A 16,454-nucleotide genomic window follows, 5' to 3' on the forward strand; every position below is an offset into this window, starting at 1 on the left:
CTGTACTGTTTGTTAATATTTCTGGGAACAATTATTCGCTCCCTTGTGCTTAAAATCAGAAGCGTTGTCATGTGTACTGTAGGCTAAACAGAGACAGTACTCTACATCAGGGGTCACCAAACTTGTTCCTGGAGGGCCGGTGTCCTGTGGAGTTTACCTCCAACTTTCCTCAACACACCTGCCTGGAAGTTTCAAGCCTAGTACCTAGTAAGACCTTGATTATCTGGATCAGGTGTGTTTGATTAGGGTTGGAGCTAAACTGGCCCTCAAGGACCAGGTCTGGTGACCCCTGCTCTACATGGAGTCCTACTCCGATTTGAAGTTCTTCAGGAGACCACAAGAGGGCAGTGCAACAGAGCTAATGCAACATTTCTTGAACAAAATGGAAAATATTTGTATCTAAACCGTTGTTGGATAAAACAGTACTATATCTCCTTTTTATTTAACTCAGATGCAGCAAATAGCAAACTTGACCACATGGATGGATCTTATTTATTTCGAACACTGTACAGCAAACACACAAAACCAAGCAGTAGAAAGTAGAGGATAGCATTGTAAACAGAAGTGTCTGCAGGTGGAATCTCCGGGGAATCGATGCTAAAAGTACTTTTCTAAGCTTAACTTGTTTTCCTCAAATTTCAAATCTTAAATGCAACATGTACAGCGTAAACAAGGCCATTGCCTTGTAAAGGGACAAAACTCTGACATAGGCTTAGCAAATGGGCTGGCTGGAGAATGCTGTGGCTGATTAGGAATCCAACTATCAACCTTTGCATGGCACTTCTTTTCTTTATATTCAAGAACAGCTCCCGTGTCCTCAGAATTCAGTAACTGTACAAGTTGGAAGTATGACGTATACAAATTTCCCTTCTGATAGCTGCAGGTTGTGTGAAGTGTTATTTTCACATAGTGCACAGTCCTGAACAAATGCATTAGTTACACAACAACAAGCCTTTACCGTGTTAGCAAAGGTTATTAAGAGCTATCCTGGCCTTCTTTCATCCTAATATAAAGTTTTTAATTTGGCAATACACACAATTTGAAGCTCATTCATCCATTCAGTACTAGAACACATATACGTCCTGTCTCATCCAGGATTTCTACTGCTTTCACAGAGGAACGTTTGTAAAGAGAATCATGGCTCGAGGGTCACGCTTCACTGAAAACCACAGGCTCATGACATTTACACATAAAAGGTCTTATATCTAACAAATCAGAACCGTTTCAACAGTGTTTAAAAATCATTAGTTCATTGGCACAGCATTGTGTGGGAAAGAACATTTAAAAAAAAAAAAAAAAAAAAAAAATCACAGAAGTCTCAAACATATAGAGCAGTAGGGAACTTGTAAAATATCGGCTTGTTGGAAAAAAAATTCTAAATTGTTTTCTGCAAATTTAATTTTCTTCAAATGCTTTGTCTAAAATGCACATGCACATAACACATTGATTATGTAAGTGTCAGCATGTACTGAACTCAAATTAAGTTTGGTTTCTTTGGATTTTTCAGTTTAACAATATATGCAGAAGATGAAATAGAGCATTCAACAAGCAAACTTTTTTTTTTGTATCGTGCATTTCAAAACAATGTCATACTTGGGGATATTTTGAATCTAAAATCTAAAGTTTGATTACTACTTTGGACTGTAAATTGGCGTTTTTAATTATTTCTGTTTGTGATATCTACCAAGCATATGTAAGGGCTCCTGAAAAAAAAAAAAAAAAATCTAGATATCTGTAAAACAAATATGGCAGTAACTTAAAAAAAAAATCTATCTCCATATTATGTCTCATATGGAAAGCAATACTTTTCAGAGGACTCAAAAAGTTTGGCAATCATACATTAATACAGTCTGTCTTGTTTTCCTTTCTGGTTTGTAAGGACACTGAACCAGAGGTTTTAGTTAGTTGGTTGTATATGAAAACGTTATAAACCCTGCTTTGCCACATGCAGATGAGGTTCAGATTTTAACAGCAACATAACGTTTGTTGATCAGAGAAGCACGACATACTGTATGTACGCTAGCTAGGCTTTTCCCTACAGTTCAGTATCTGCAAAAAGATCTTCTGTGTTATATCTCAATGAACCCTAGAAAAAACTACTCAATAGACACTACTGTCACTCCACTAAGCTAAATCTTCAGCAATGTTCATCAAAAAGCCCCATGCCTCATGCTTGATGTTAGCATCGGGCTGTCGATAGTACGCTTGGTTAGTTTTCACATTTCGTGAAGAAAAAGCAAGAGACTACAATGGCGGCTAAATCGTCTGATCGATGTGATGCTGAGTCTGTCCTTCCCCGGCGGTCCTCAGCCAAGGAGACCGTGCGCCTACCGAACCAGAATGTCCATATTACCACAGCGAATGTAGACACAAAATAGAAATTACATGAGAAGGAATAGTTTCCGACATCTGGGAGGCAGCATGTGTTTGTGTGCATGTGTGAATGTTAGTGTGGTGTATGTAAGTGGAAGCTAGAAGCTTAGAATAAGAGGTCTGAAGATGTTGGTGACCCACTGGCAGTCATTGAGGAACAGTTGCTTCTCGTTGAAGTCCTGAGAACTGAGGAGATCAGGACTAATAGAGAGAAAAACAAATAAACAGATCATGTAACATATTTATTAAAGTATGTTTAGAAGATCCAGTGATTGCTGGTGTAAGATGAAAACTAAAAGGCTTGCAATAGATTTTTGATAACTGCGTGGTTTGCTGTAAAATGCAAGAGTGTGTTTGTCAGCGCCGTCCACCTAGAGTTAACACACGGCGCTGACTGAACTGGTTTTGACATGTCATTACACCCTTGTCAAACTGCTATACACAAGCAGGCTCAATATGACAGATAAACACTGAAGTGAAACCATAATATGCATTTTCGAAATGGATGGATTAATTGTGCATGCAGGGGCCAGCGGTGACAAATACCTTCGATTCCTCGTATGGATCTTGAGTGGAAGATTCTGTTTCCCTGACAACTACAGCCTTGGTTACCAACATGTCAGGGTGCTGTTGCTTGGCTTCTTTTATTGCCATGGCAAGCGCCTGTGAAAAAGTCATTTATTTCTCAAGTTAAATGACAGAAACATGCAGCTAATGAATTAGTAATATGCTTTCTGACTAATTAATTTGCACTCTGAAGGCAGCTTGAAATAGAAATAGCTTTTCTTTCCTATTTTGATATTTTGTGAAATGGCTTCTATAACAAGAAAAATGTATGATGATGTTGATTTTGTCCATCCAGAATCTGTTGAATCGTTGTTCGCTATTTGCTGTAATCTCATGTGAGTGACAAATTGCTGGAGGGGAGGAATTACTGCCCAGTCCTCATACCGGCATCGGAGATTTTCAAGAGATTCAGTTGCGAGGGGAGATGAAGTTGATGTTTTTGATTAAAAATTATAAGGGCATACGATTACGAATAAAAAGGATATGCAAGGATAAATCATTTATACTAAACACTACAACATTCCATAAAAAATAAGAATGGTCAATTTTCATTTCTGTTATCATTTACTCAGCCTAATGTCATTTCAAACCTGTATAACTTTAAGAAGGTCCAAATTGTAGTTTTATTGCAGCTTCAAAAGGGCTCTACATGATCCCAGCTGAGGAATAAGGGTCTTATCTAGTAAAATGATTGGTCATTTTCTATAAACAAATAAAAAAGCATAGGGCACACCCTAAGAAAAAAATGTGCTTTTCACTGTGCCCAAAGTGTATGATTGCAGAAAAATATGTATACACTTGTACTGAACATTTATGGAGCAACAGATTATGTGTGAAAATAAATCATACTAGTTTGTTTAAGAATTTTATAAATGTATAAGGTGGCAAGGAGGGCCTTTTACCCCACAAACGGGGTAAAAGGGTCACCAGTACGGAGTAAAAGGCACACAAAATACTTTCGCTAAAATAATGTTTTTTATAATAAGTTAATACTTGTTCAAAACAATCACTTTAGCAAAGTTTGTACTATTTTCTGCTTATTTTGATAATTAAAATAATTAATTATTGTTCAATAAATGTACTGTCATTAAAACATATTTTAAAATACAGAAACAAAATCATTTTAAAATGTAAAGATTCTGAAAGCATTGAAGGAGATCTCATAGTAACTGAATATAGTATACATTAGTAACAACAAATTATTTTTTATTATATGATATGATTAATATAATGTTTTTAAATATGATGGTTTCATTCTAAGACGGACACCCAACATAATATATAATATTTGCCATCTGAATCTAACAATGTTATATCAACAAATGGAAAAGTCAGCCTTCAATTAATGATCATGTTAATTATTGTGCCTTTTAGCCCCAACAGCAGGTTAGTCACGTATGGTTAGTTCTTCATTAGTTCTTCAGTTCTAAACGGTAGGGTAGGGCAAAAAAACTCCATCTCATTTTGTCCTACAACTTAAAAATTGTCAAAATTAGTTTTTTCATCTTTTTTTTTTTTTTTTTTTTTTTTTTGTAAAGGGCGTTTGACTTTCTTTGCACATTTGTTTTGTAAACACTGGGTCGGTACTTCAGCCTATGTCACGAATGTGTGATTATGTAATGTGTAAGGTAAAGCTAGTCTGAGACAAGCATTTGTGGTTAAAAACATACATACAGAATTTTTTTTTTTAGAAAATGGCCAATCGTTTCGCTAGATAAGACCCTTATTCCTCATCTGGGATCCTGTAGAGCCCCTTGAAGCTGCATTGAAACTGTATTTATTCTGGAAGTGAGCTAATCCTTTAATAAGCAGCAAATTAAGTGTTTATTGAAGCAAACGTAATAGTTAATAGTTAGCTGTGAGAACTGGTCCCCAAACTAAAGTGTGACCGAGATTTCTGTCCATCAAAGCAATTAGTCTAGGTATTCAAAACTTTCAAGCTCCAAAAAGCATCATAAATGAAATCCATGTGACTCCAGATTTTATGAAGCAATGTGATTGCTGTGGGTGCAAAAAAATTAGGTGTTTAGTCACAAAATATCTTATCACTAGAGAATCTCATTGCATGGATGTTGATGCAATAGCAAACTGTCTCACAGCCCAACTGGTGCCAGAAGCGTTGCACTGTTAACAACAGAGGAAAAGGCTTTGTTAGACTTTCAATGAATGGACAGAAATATCTCTTGGAATATTTGTGTTCCAATTATGAATGAAAATCTTACGGGTTTGAAATAATCTGTGAAAAAATGGTGACAAGATATTCATTTCTAGTGAACTAATCCTTCTAAAGCTGATATAAATTTTATATCTCACTAAAATACCCAGTCCTAGTTCCTTCTGCACCTACCTGATCTTGATCAACATCATCATCACCAGTAATGATAATCCTCTTTTCAATTCTTGTCTCCGAGTAGCCTCCCTTCACCGTCTACAAAACAGAAACACATGTATATGTACACTTTCAATCCTCCAAGAAGACCTTACCTAAAAAAGAGGCTAACAGAAGATACCTTAGTAACATGAGTTGTAGTGGCTGATGTTACGTTCTCAGTAACCATTAGAGGAGAACCATCTCTAGCTAATGATCCCAGGTTTACCTGTTCATGAATAGAATGAAAAAACATCTGATGCAAACTCTGGAAACTACAGATGGAAGTAAAAGCAGCAGACAAAATGACAAAGACCACAAGGAGGTTTGAAAACTTAAGTTCACCAGATGAAAATACTTACAGGAGAGATTCTCTCTGTCATAGAGTACGCCGCCTCTCGCATACTGCTGATACCATGGTCCTAAGACCAAACAAAAAAGTTACAATCCAGACAAGATCCACCACAGTGCATGTAAGTAATAAAAGAACGTAATTACACTCACTTATGTAATTGATGATAATTGACATAATTACAGTCTTCAGAGCATGCTCCTCTAACCTATCGTACAATGACATATCACCAGTAAAGTACATATGATGAGCTAAAAGGTTTTTACCGGGTCTGCAATCTCCATTATGGTCGTGGTGACCTCAGAGCCGTTGGGCTGTGTCTCGATCTTGACCTCGGTCTTCCTTAGAGCTTGGGAAGCAATGATGTCACTGCTCTCTCTGCTGAGAGGACGCATTGGAGGTGACTCAGAGCTCTCCCGTCTCATCGACTGGGTGTTCGCTTGTTCTGTAGAGTCTTTCCTCAGGGCTTGGGCAGCTTTTACTGACCGAGGAGCTTTCTTAGGTACAAAAGGCTTGGGAAAGAAATGAAACAGATTAAGCTGAAACCTGGGAATGATCATGAGATCTGAAAAAACACAGTGCCAATCAAATGAACTTGGCAGCATACGGTGAGTCATGGTTCAAAGGAAAAGAATAAGAAGCAATGAAAAACATAACAAAATTCTGAAATCAAAGAAACCAAACCTGAACGGACTGACTGAACTATGGAGGGCAGCATCAAATGGAATGGAATTAGCATCAATCATGAACTCAAATTCCAATGTAATTTCATGCTTTGCTCTGATGCCCTGTAGAACGTGAGAAAAAATGGGATGTGACTGCATCCATCAGCACATTTACACATTTACTCTGACCAGTGAGCCAGCCACTTTGCTGCAAGAGATAGGACGCTTGTCTACCTCCGGTTTACGTTCCTCCGGTGGCTTTTGTTCTACAACAGGCTTTGGTTTCTCTACGGGCCTTGGTACTTCTACAGGTCTCTCCTCTGGAAAGTAGATAGGATCCGCTCCCAGTATAAAGGCTGGATGGGTGGGACGGTCAGAGAGGCCAAACTCAGGTGAGAAGTCTTTCTCCCCCAGCTCAGTCATGCCTCTAGAAAATTCCTCGATACCCGTTTGGAAGTCCATGAGCACAGTGAAGTCCACCTCAGCCTCCAGGCTGGACGTTGAGCTAACAGTGATACTCGAGCATTTGCGCTCAATGCCCAGGTGGGTCTCCTTCAGGTACAGAGTGTCTGGGTCAGGATCATCTTCTGACACCGATCCTAAGCGTCTCTCCCAGGGCTCTCTCTGAAGAAGCAGAAAAATAGGTCTTGGTGCAAGGAACCAGCTATGCCACAAGAGCAAATGTTGACTGACAAACAGGTAAAAACAAGGCAGTATAATGAATGTTACATCTTCTTCACAAGACAAGAATGAGACAACATTGTGGTGACTGATGGTTAAAGAGTCTAGTAGGGATGCAGGGGTTAGTTCAACTCAAAAGGCTAACTGAAATGTCAGAAGTGTTACATGTCTCTGAGGAAAAACTGAGATAATAATATACTGAATTTCACCCTAGGGTAGAGTACTGCAAGTCTGTATGTTTGTAGTTCATATATTATTCCTCCACAGCAATTTCAGTGTTTATATGCATTTATAACTTCATGTTAAATTCATGCTAAGTGTGGCAAGTCTCCTAAACAGTGCCAAGGAATCAATGCATGTGGTGGATGCATTCAATGACATTTCTGTGTAGGATTGTTGTGTAGGATGGTTTGGATCATGCAGTTAGTTCATGCTGCAGTGATGAGAGCAGAAGACAGAAGGCATAGTGTTTATGTGTACAAAAACGTGAGAGTCAAAGCTTTTTGGGTTAGCAAGGAGGTAGCAGTAGCTAAGATGAGTGGAAAAATGAGGCACCTGGGCTTCCTCCTGAGGCTCCGCATGAATTGCTGGAGTGGGAAGGGGCTCCTGGAATATGAGATGAAATAATAGGAAGAGCAATGCAAAGTTAGTGCACTGAAATTTGAGATAACAGGGAAGGAGCCCAGAGTAGGCTCTGAACCAAAAACCAGACATTTATATAACTGACCGAATACACTGACTGACACAGATACAAACGTGGACAAAAAGTCTTAAACAGTGTGAACTAGAGCGTACAGCATATTGCACCACAACAATTGGAAGTTAAAATAGATTATGGCAGCTGGGTGCAATTTTGCACTAAGTGCCACTAAAGAGCCTTTTAATCATTCAGAACTAATATCTATATTAGACATTATGTTGCAAGGTTATTCATCAGGCTCTTTTCTTTTATGAATTTCTTTCAGGTTCAATGTTGAGTAAAATAAAGAAGTTCTGACATCAACTGCTGTCTATTGAAATTGCAGCTCAGAGGGCTTTTGCATAAAAAAGAGAAAGCCCTCAAGATTCCCTGCAGTTTGTTGCGAAATAAATTATTGACCTTTTTTTCCCCCAGCCAAGTCAAAGAGTAAGTTCAAAATCCTTAAAAATGAAGCTGGGGATATTATCTTCTAAATGACCGCTAAAACCGTTCCTTGTTAAATCAACTTTCAGAGCCCTTCTTATGAACAGTACCATGGCCATTTTTGAAAGTCTTGCAGAAGCCCTTTTGTTTGCAAAAATGGCATTTTAGCATAACAGTATGGTGCACAGGCCTTTGATTCCTTGCAACAACCATTCCCTACATGCCTGGTAAGAGGGAACCAGAGAAAGAATGTTGGAAGGAAAGACCGCGCATCAGGTGGAAAGTTAGTGGAACGGAAGCCTGAAGCTTAAGCAATGGAGATTATGTGGAAGATCCTAAGTGTTTCTCAAATGCGCAAGCAGATGTTGAGCTGTGCAGAGGAAGGAGAGGAAAAGGAAGTGGCACGTCCTCATCCAATCAGACAGCGGTTCTAGTACCTCATACTTCTATCAGCCAATGCTACGATTACACAAAAAAAACAGACTATTCTACTCAACTCTCCTCAGAAACAGGTTGCTTATGTTTACTGGCATGTGCATTATGCAAAACTATAGATATGGATGTGCCGTTTCATGCGATGCTTTAGTTCCTGTGAGTGACAAGCAGATTATCAAGCAGTTGTTACCACTGGTTTCCTCTTGGAAGATTCCATTGTGGAGCTCTTGTGAAGACTGTTGCCAGAATCGCTTTTGGTGATAGGTTTGGAACGTGTATCTCTCGCCCTCTGGGATTTTACAGGTGGGTATAAAGGGGGTATCTGGTCAAAGGCTGGAAATGTTGAATTGGTGGGAAAATCAAACATAAACAATGGATCTTCAAAAAGAAACTGATCTTGTTCGATACTAAGTCTGTGGTCTGCATTGTTCTTGAGATCCCTTAATAGCGGCCTGTCTTGGAGAGACTGACAGCTATATTCTCTGACTTCCCTATTGTGACAATTGCTCACCCAATCTTGCCTGGCAAAAGTTCCAGTGCTTTCGTAAGCTGCAGAATATTTGAGCTGCGACAAGCTGTCCAAGGCATTCTCGAAGCCAACTTGCTCTTCCTTAGACTTGGGCCCGTCACTTTCATCAAATGATCCTGAAATGCTTTTCTCACTCGCTTGTCCTTGCAGCTTGGCTCCTTTACTGCCTTTCAACTTCTTTGACCTCTCAGGCTTCAGTGGAACGATTCGTTTCACCTCAGACTGTGACGTGTCGCTTGCCGTAGAATCGTGTCTCTGGATCATAGAGCCTTTACCCTTAGAATCCGGTTTAGAGGTTTGCTTTTGTAAGGTTGCTCTGGTGTTTTCTGATTCTGATTCACTGGATTGTCTCTCCCACCGGTTTTCATTATATCGATCTCTCATGTATTTGTCAACGGCCGCATTGGGAGAAGCCTCTCCGAAGCTTCTCTCCACATACCTTGCCAAGTCTTGATTTGTTGTGTTGTCTTCTCTACTGGTTACCCCCATGTACTTTTTATCGCCCCAGAGTCTCTCTGTTGCATATTCATCGCATCCATTTGTATGAACGACATTCTCTGACAAAGATCTGTCCTGAGGGTGCCCATTATCATATGCTTTCTCATCCAAAGAACCGGCACCCTGGAAATGGTTGTACCTTAAAGCAGGGCTTTTAGCACGATTTCTCAAGGGCTTCTCGGGTGATAGGATGGTTTCTGTCAAGGTCCTTTTTGCTACACTTTGTTTTTCCCTTATGTCACTGTGTGTGGTGATGGTTCTCTCTCTCAGTTTGTCTTCTGTCTCTCTGTTGAATCCAGTGGCTAATGAAGCTACTCTAGGACTCCTGCTCTTTTCGTCTTTTTTACTGAGGGGCCGGTCTCTTTGATAACCATCTTGCTTCTCAATCAATAGGGAATCCTCTGAGGCCTATATATCAATAGAGTGAACAGTTTCAATGGCCTGTCAGTGCCGACAACACCCTCTACCGTAAATCTTATGACGCAAGATATCAATTTATTGATCTGAGGAGGAAAAATTCATGTTATCAAGTTGAATTTCATGTCAAATGTTGGATGGATGTTTTGAAGTTAAACAAAAGGGAGACATTCATGTACATAAGTACTTAAAATGCCATTTGTGTTTATTATCGAGCAATATCATTGTCTTTGTAACACTAATTAAAGAAAATGCATTCATGCTGTGTTCAAATAAACCACTCCAGCCAGATTCTATTAAAGTTCAAAATTGCTGCTAGCACTTGACCAGAGGCATGACATGAAATGGTTCAACAGCATCCACTTAAAGAGAGATTAGTCACATAAAAAAGAGCACATGAATAACGAATCAAGCATTTGGCACACTAAATCCGAAACCGGTACTGACATAAATCTGAATAATCCTCAACAGGAATCTTAAAGCAGTATCAGACCAAAATAACACTAATTATGTCGCGTTTTGCTTTTTAAAAAGTCACCACACAATACGATCCCTTCCAGGTACCAATTACTCACAGATTTTTTCTCCGGAGTGCTACCAGATGAGGCTCCAGAGAGACGTTTCTCTCTGTGGACCAGTTTGCTGTTGGGCTCTCTCAGCGCTCTTTTCAGCTCATTGATGCTGGCCTGATGTTTCTGCAACACATCCTCTGGTTTATCCAGGAACTGCTATAAAACAAACAGGTCAATCGGTAGAACCACTTACCTTCAGCAGTTACTTAACTGAGGGAGACCAGCACAGCTGTTTACAAATGTTTATCTAACTGTGGTAAGTACATAAGTACGCATTACTATGTTCTTGAAACAGAAGAGTAAGCATGTTGAGGTAATAGAAAACTCCAATAAACCAATATGACTGTAGACTATACATTCCTATTTTCAAGAGAACATTTTAGACTAGCATAGTTTTAGTCTGACATGCAGTGTACAGTAAACATTGTGATTTGAGCCCTCTTCTTTATGTATCACTACATCTTCAACACTGAAGACAACGAAGCAGCACACAAAACATGAAACATGCTGGTGTTGATAACAGATGTCAGATGGACTGCCATCTTGGCTCAGTGTTGTGCTACTTCCACTAAAAAACAATTACAGAAAGAAAGAGAAACTACAACATGTGTAGTTACAGAGAGTGACAGCTCAGGCAGTTGATCGATGAGAAACAGTACCTCCTGTTTAGGACGTGGGGCCAAGTCCTGGTCCGACTGGGATAAAGGGGTGGTGGGGGAAGGGGGATGGTGGTGCAAGCCAGGGAACGGAGGCGGAGGCAGAGGCAAAGTGAGGTAGTGGAGACAGAGAGGCAGAGCATGGTTGAATTCTTAAAGCAGGCAGCCAAACAGAGAGAGGAACTCTCATACAGACGTTGATGTCAGCCATGGAAGTACAGAGAGTGAAAGAGGTTGTGTCACTGCCTCAGATACACACATTTAAAGTTGTCTTAGCCACATAAACACTGAGCAACATGGAATACTGTATCAAATTCAGTGACACAAATCTCCTGAGCTTTCTCTTCATCATACATGTCTTATGAGGTGCAGACTTGCATGTACTGGAAATTATCTGTGAGCATGGATAAACAATACACCAATGACATCCTTAATCTCTACAAAACCATTCCAGCACAAATCAATACATGGACTGTTTTGCAAGTAGTCTAAGTCAACATGGAGCTAAGGCGAGACTAATCTGACAGTATGGTATAACGTCAGCTCTGTTTCTGAAGAATGTCCCTGAGCTCCTCCCTACTTAAGAAAGAGCGTGTACAGTTATCCTCTGATTTGTGAAAACAGATGGGAAAAATTGGGTCTCAGTCACTAATAATTTTGTACATTCATGTTCACAAAAAAGAGAAAAAATTCAGCCAAATTCACAACAGGTGTTTAAAGGATAGTTCACCCAAAAATTAAAATTCTGTTATTAATTACTCATCCTCATGTGGTTCCAAACCCGTATGACCTTCATTCAACTTCGGAACAGAAATTAAGATATTTTTGATGAAATCGAGAGCTTTCTGACCCTGGTAGTTGCGTTGCTGTCTACCATATTCAAGACTTTGAAAGGTAGGGACATAGTCCAAAAACTTAAAATAGTCCAAAATAGTTCATGTGACATCAGTGGTTCAACCTTAATTTTATGAAAGCTATGAGAATACTTTTTGTGCACACACACACAAAAAAAATGTGCAAAAAGTATTCTCGTAGCTTCCTAAAGCAGGGTTAGAAAGCTCTCGGATTTCATCAAAAATATCTTAATTTGTATTCCGAAGATGAACAAAGGTCTTACGGGTTTGGAACAACATGAGGGTGAGCAACAGAATTTTCATTTTTGGGTGAACTATCCCTTTAAAATAAGTGTTTGATTATAAAACAAAAACCAGTTTATATATTATAATACTTAATACAATAGTACTTTGTTCAGTCACTTAATCCATTTCTAATATTAGGGCCCTATGATTTCTGCGATGCGGAAAACGTGGACCGAATCACGGAATCCAGTCATAAAAACGGAATTTACTGAATAACGCAGAATGTCACGCAATTTGTCAAAATTTGAATGAATGAATCAAAAGTAGGTCATTACACTGACGCTCGCGGTGATTTCAGCGTCTGTCCTCTCACTGAATGAGGACATAAATACATGAATAATATCTGCTGAGAGTCACTTCATGAGCATTTGACTGTTCCATTTTAGGAAAACTAGCGTTATATCATATACACACAGAAATGTAACACCAGACACAGCAACCCGTCAAAATAAAAGTCCGGTTTAACTAAAGACATTGTGCCATATATATATTACTACTACTACTAAAATGAAACAAACATTATTTTTTAGGGTATAATCACACAACATTTCTTCCATGTTTTAATTTTAAAAGTAAAAAAGTTTGCTTAATTTTCAGTAATTAAAAGATAAATTAAAAATAATGTTTTATGCCTTTATTTGATAACCAGAACATTTTAAATGGACACCACAAAATTTCTGAGGGTAAAAAAACCTTTCATAAGGCTATTTTAAGAATAAATTAAGTATGCATTTAAATAATTAGACATGCTTAGACATGAGAAAAAATAAAACATTTCATAGGGCCCTAAACATGTCATTTTTGTTAAACCTTTATTAAATTGATGTGAAATTGTATAAGTTTCATGATTTTAATTAATTAGACATGCTCTTTGATTAATACAATTTAATTTAACCATTAAAAAGTAGTTGAGAAAAATTAAAATCGGAAAAAATGGAATCCAGAAAAAAATCTGAAAAAAATAAAACGGAATTTGGGAAAAAATAACACAGATTTCATAGGGCCCTATAATATTATAGATAACACATATTTCCCTGTGTACTGCACATACAATTAGTGTGCAAGACCCAATATATTTCTGAAAGTCAACATGAAATAGCAATCACACCCATTTTTCTTCTGTTCTGTTACTTATGTTGTGTATATTTGTGAATGAAACAGAATATTCAATGAGAAAAACACTAGGGTGTGTGATTATTCATCAGACTGTGGAAAGTATGCAAATTTGTCCCAGAAATGAGGCCATCTTTTAAAGCGTTGTTTGTAAGCGTAAGCATTATTTGTTGCTAATTATCATTGATGTAAGCGATATTAATCCTAATTATAAAAATGTTAAATGCATTAAATTATTGCATTAACTACTACATTTTAGAAAGGCTCCATTCTGTACCATGCACAAGTACAGTCATTTCAGAGGTTGATGAAGTTACATTTTATATTTTAACATAGCATTTTTTTGAATAATGTGCACTGATGAATCGCACACAATAAGACCAGCAATGTGCTTTAAGGAAATACAGTATCAGCACTGATTTCAATGTGACTTTAAGCGGGACAAAAAAAACAAAGCCAATCAAAGTACATTATCCATCACAGTTCTCTTTTAAATACTTAACAAATAACCATTATATGATCCAGCTATGAACAATGGTCTCATCTGGATCTCAAGAAAAGCCACGAAGGCTGGAAAATTACATGATCTGCCTCGTGGCTAACAACATAGCAATCACGTTGCTATTTTTTCGAGGCACTCTAAAGCCATGCTAGCAGTGTGTATGCAGATTTAGAGTGCAATTGAGACAATGACAGACAGACAATTAGACACACAGATAGATAAACCACGCTAAAAATACCTCCGTCTTAGAGTCTACAGGAGAGCCTGCCTCCTCCCTCTGTCCGCGAGAAGATGAAGAAAGAAGCGATAGTTAGAGCACAGCAGTGAAGGGTTAGAAGCAGGGAGAACAGTGCAGAATCTGAATTAAACTGAGGAAATTAGTAAACAGGGAGAGGAAGGTGAGTGTAGAGGCAAACTTGTAGAGAAGTTGGAAAGTTAGATTCAAAAGACTGTCAACAAAATAGGCAGGTGTAGAAATATATTTAAGATTAAGAAAGAGAAAGGCAAAGTTAGGAAAAGGTTTTGGAGTGGGGGACTGTTTTAATCAGAAGGGAGGGCAAGGGGACGTGACTGGAATTCTTGCAAGTAGTTGTTTGAATCTGCTCAGAAGAACATTTACATGTTGCCACCCATAACGCAAAGAGGGTATGAACTTAAACCTGCTTCTTTTCCATAGATTACTTATTAGAAAACTATATGATGAAGCTGACACTAAATACTGCTGTGTGCACAGAACCTTGAGCTCCACAGTCTTAGATGGAGTGGAGTCACTTTCAAATCGCTGGTATTCAGCTTCATGATCTTGGTCCAGGTCCTGGTCCAGACTGGGCTCCAGGTAGTCCTGGTCCAGCTCATCTCTGGGAAGACTAGGCACAGGCTCACTGGAGGTATGCTGGGAAAGTCGGTCCATAGTGTCCCCTAAAGCAGACTCTGAAAGAGAAGAAAAACAAAGCATTTAGGGTAAGAAACCAAATCAGGGTAGATATCTCAGTCCTATAGTATATTCTTTCACTGTCACCCTAAAATCTAAAAGGAAAGTCTTAAAGGAGAAGTTCACTTCCAGAACAAATATTTACAGATAATTTACTCACCCGCTTGTCATCCAAGATGTTTGTCTTTCATTCTTCAGTCGATAAGAAATTATGTTTCTTGAGGAAAACTTTCCAGAATTTTTCTCCATATAGTGGACTTCAGTGGTGCCCCCAAGTTTGAACTTCCAAAATGCAGTTTAAATACAGCTTCAAATGGCTCTAAACGATCCCAGCTGAGGAAGAAGGGTCTTATCTAGCGAAACGATTGGTCATTTTATAAACAAATTGACAATTTATATACTTTTTAACCTCAAATGCTCGTCTTGTCTCGATGTGCATGCGTAGTCTGTGTAATCCGGATCAATACAGTTAGGGTATGTCGAAAAACTGCCATCTAATTTTCTTCTTCAACATCAAAATCATCCTACATCGCTGTTTTGCCTTTTTCTGTAAAGGACGTTTGATCTTCTTTGTATGTTCACTTTGTAAACACTGGGTCGATACTTCTGCAGCGATGTAGGATGATTTTGAAGTTGGGGAAGAAAACGAGATGGGAGTTTTTCAACATATCCTAATTGTATTGACTATATTGAACTGGAAAAAAACAGAGTTTACGCAGACTTGGACAAGGTCCAAGTCTGGACCAAGTTTATTCCGAGGTCACCTTAACCACCAGATCCAGCCCGTATCCAGGTCAGATGGTCACTGCAGTCCCCCGGATCATTTAGAGCCATTTGAAGCTGTAACTGTATTTAAGCTGCATTTTGGAAGTTCAAACTTGGGGGCACCACTGAAGTACATTACATGGAGATAATTCAATTTGTAGACAAATATGCAGTGGGGTCCAAAAATAAAAAGTGTGGTCAACATTAGCAAAAAGATCCATTGTCTGTTGTCAATAGTGTAGAAATTCATGAAGAATAGTGCATTTGTGTGAACAACTTAAGCATGAACGAAATCTGCATAGGGATCAATTTCACCCTCTCAGGAAACCAAGAAACTCACGATCCTATTGAAATAACACAGACCACAAATCTATAATTTAGGGCAATCTAGGACAAATCTAATTTAAAACTGGAAATAAACTAAGTTTTCTTGTCCTATTTCTTTTCCATGTTCTTCTTTCCATTGAAGAACTAGATGTTCTTTGGATCATTATCAGTGTGTGGAGTTCATGCAGTTTGAGTGCTGCTCTTATTAAAGCAAAAGGGAGACAAATCAAATCTTGAGACGTTCTGCAATTAACGTTTATTTTTCAATTCAACGCTTCACTCCAACTGTTGTTTATCATTTGTAATGAAAAGTCTTTACTGAATATTAAAACTGCCATTCTAAAAGCATTTTTACTAATGGTGTCAGACTTCAGACCCCACTGTTGTAAACACAGATTCACTTCACAAGCATTGTGAACAGAGAATATTAGCAGGAAAATG

General features: G+C 38.4%; 1 protein-coding gene across 12 annotated transcripts in view; it reads right to left on the reverse strand.

The window, feature by feature from the left end:
* Positions 1–478: 478 nt before the first annotated feature.
* Positions 479–16,454, reverse strand: part of si:dkey-178k16.1 (band 4.1-like protein 1) — a 77,535-nt gene continuing 61,559 nt past the window's right edge. For 2 of the 12 annotated variants that reach the window (XM_051095984.1, XM_051095982.1), the window contains exons 12-23: positions 14,727–14,920; positions 14,229–14,267; positions 11,240–11,275; positions 10,584–10,736; positions 8,755–9,999; positions 6,560–6,949; positions 5,927–6,172; positions 5,671–5,730; positions 5,451–5,537; positions 5,288–5,368; positions 2,920–3,036; positions 479–2,574 (exon numbers count right to left, since the gene is read on the reverse strand). In XM_051095984.1, coding sequence (XP_050951941.1) covers positions 2,569–2,574; positions 2,920–3,036; positions 5,288–5,368; positions 5,451–5,537; positions 5,671–5,730; positions 5,927–6,172; positions 6,560–6,949; positions 8,755–9,999; positions 10,584–10,736; positions 11,240–11,275; positions 14,229–14,267; positions 14,727–14,920 — 2,654 coding nt within the window. In that variant the 3' untranslated portion in view covers positions 479–2,568. Of the gene's footprint in view, positions 2,575–2,919; positions 3,037–5,287; positions 5,369–5,450; positions 5,538–5,670; positions 5,731–5,926; positions 6,173–6,344; positions 6,449–6,559; positions 6,950–7,561; positions 7,613–8,754; positions 10,000–10,583; positions 10,737–11,239; positions 11,276–14,228; positions 14,268–14,726; positions 14,921–16,454 lie in introns of those variants that run through there. The other 10 variants (XR_007825485.1, XM_051095983.1, XM_051095991.1 and 7 more) reach the window with 10 other exon arrangements.

The sequence above is a fragment of the Labeo rohita genome, chromosome 23 (assembly GCF_022985175.1).
Source record: "Labeo rohita strain BAU-BD-2019 chromosome 23, IGBB_LRoh.1.0, whole genome shotgun sequence".
Taxonomy (NCBI): domain Eukaryota; kingdom Metazoa; phylum Chordata; class Actinopteri; order Cypriniformes; family Cyprinidae; genus Labeo; species Labeo rohita.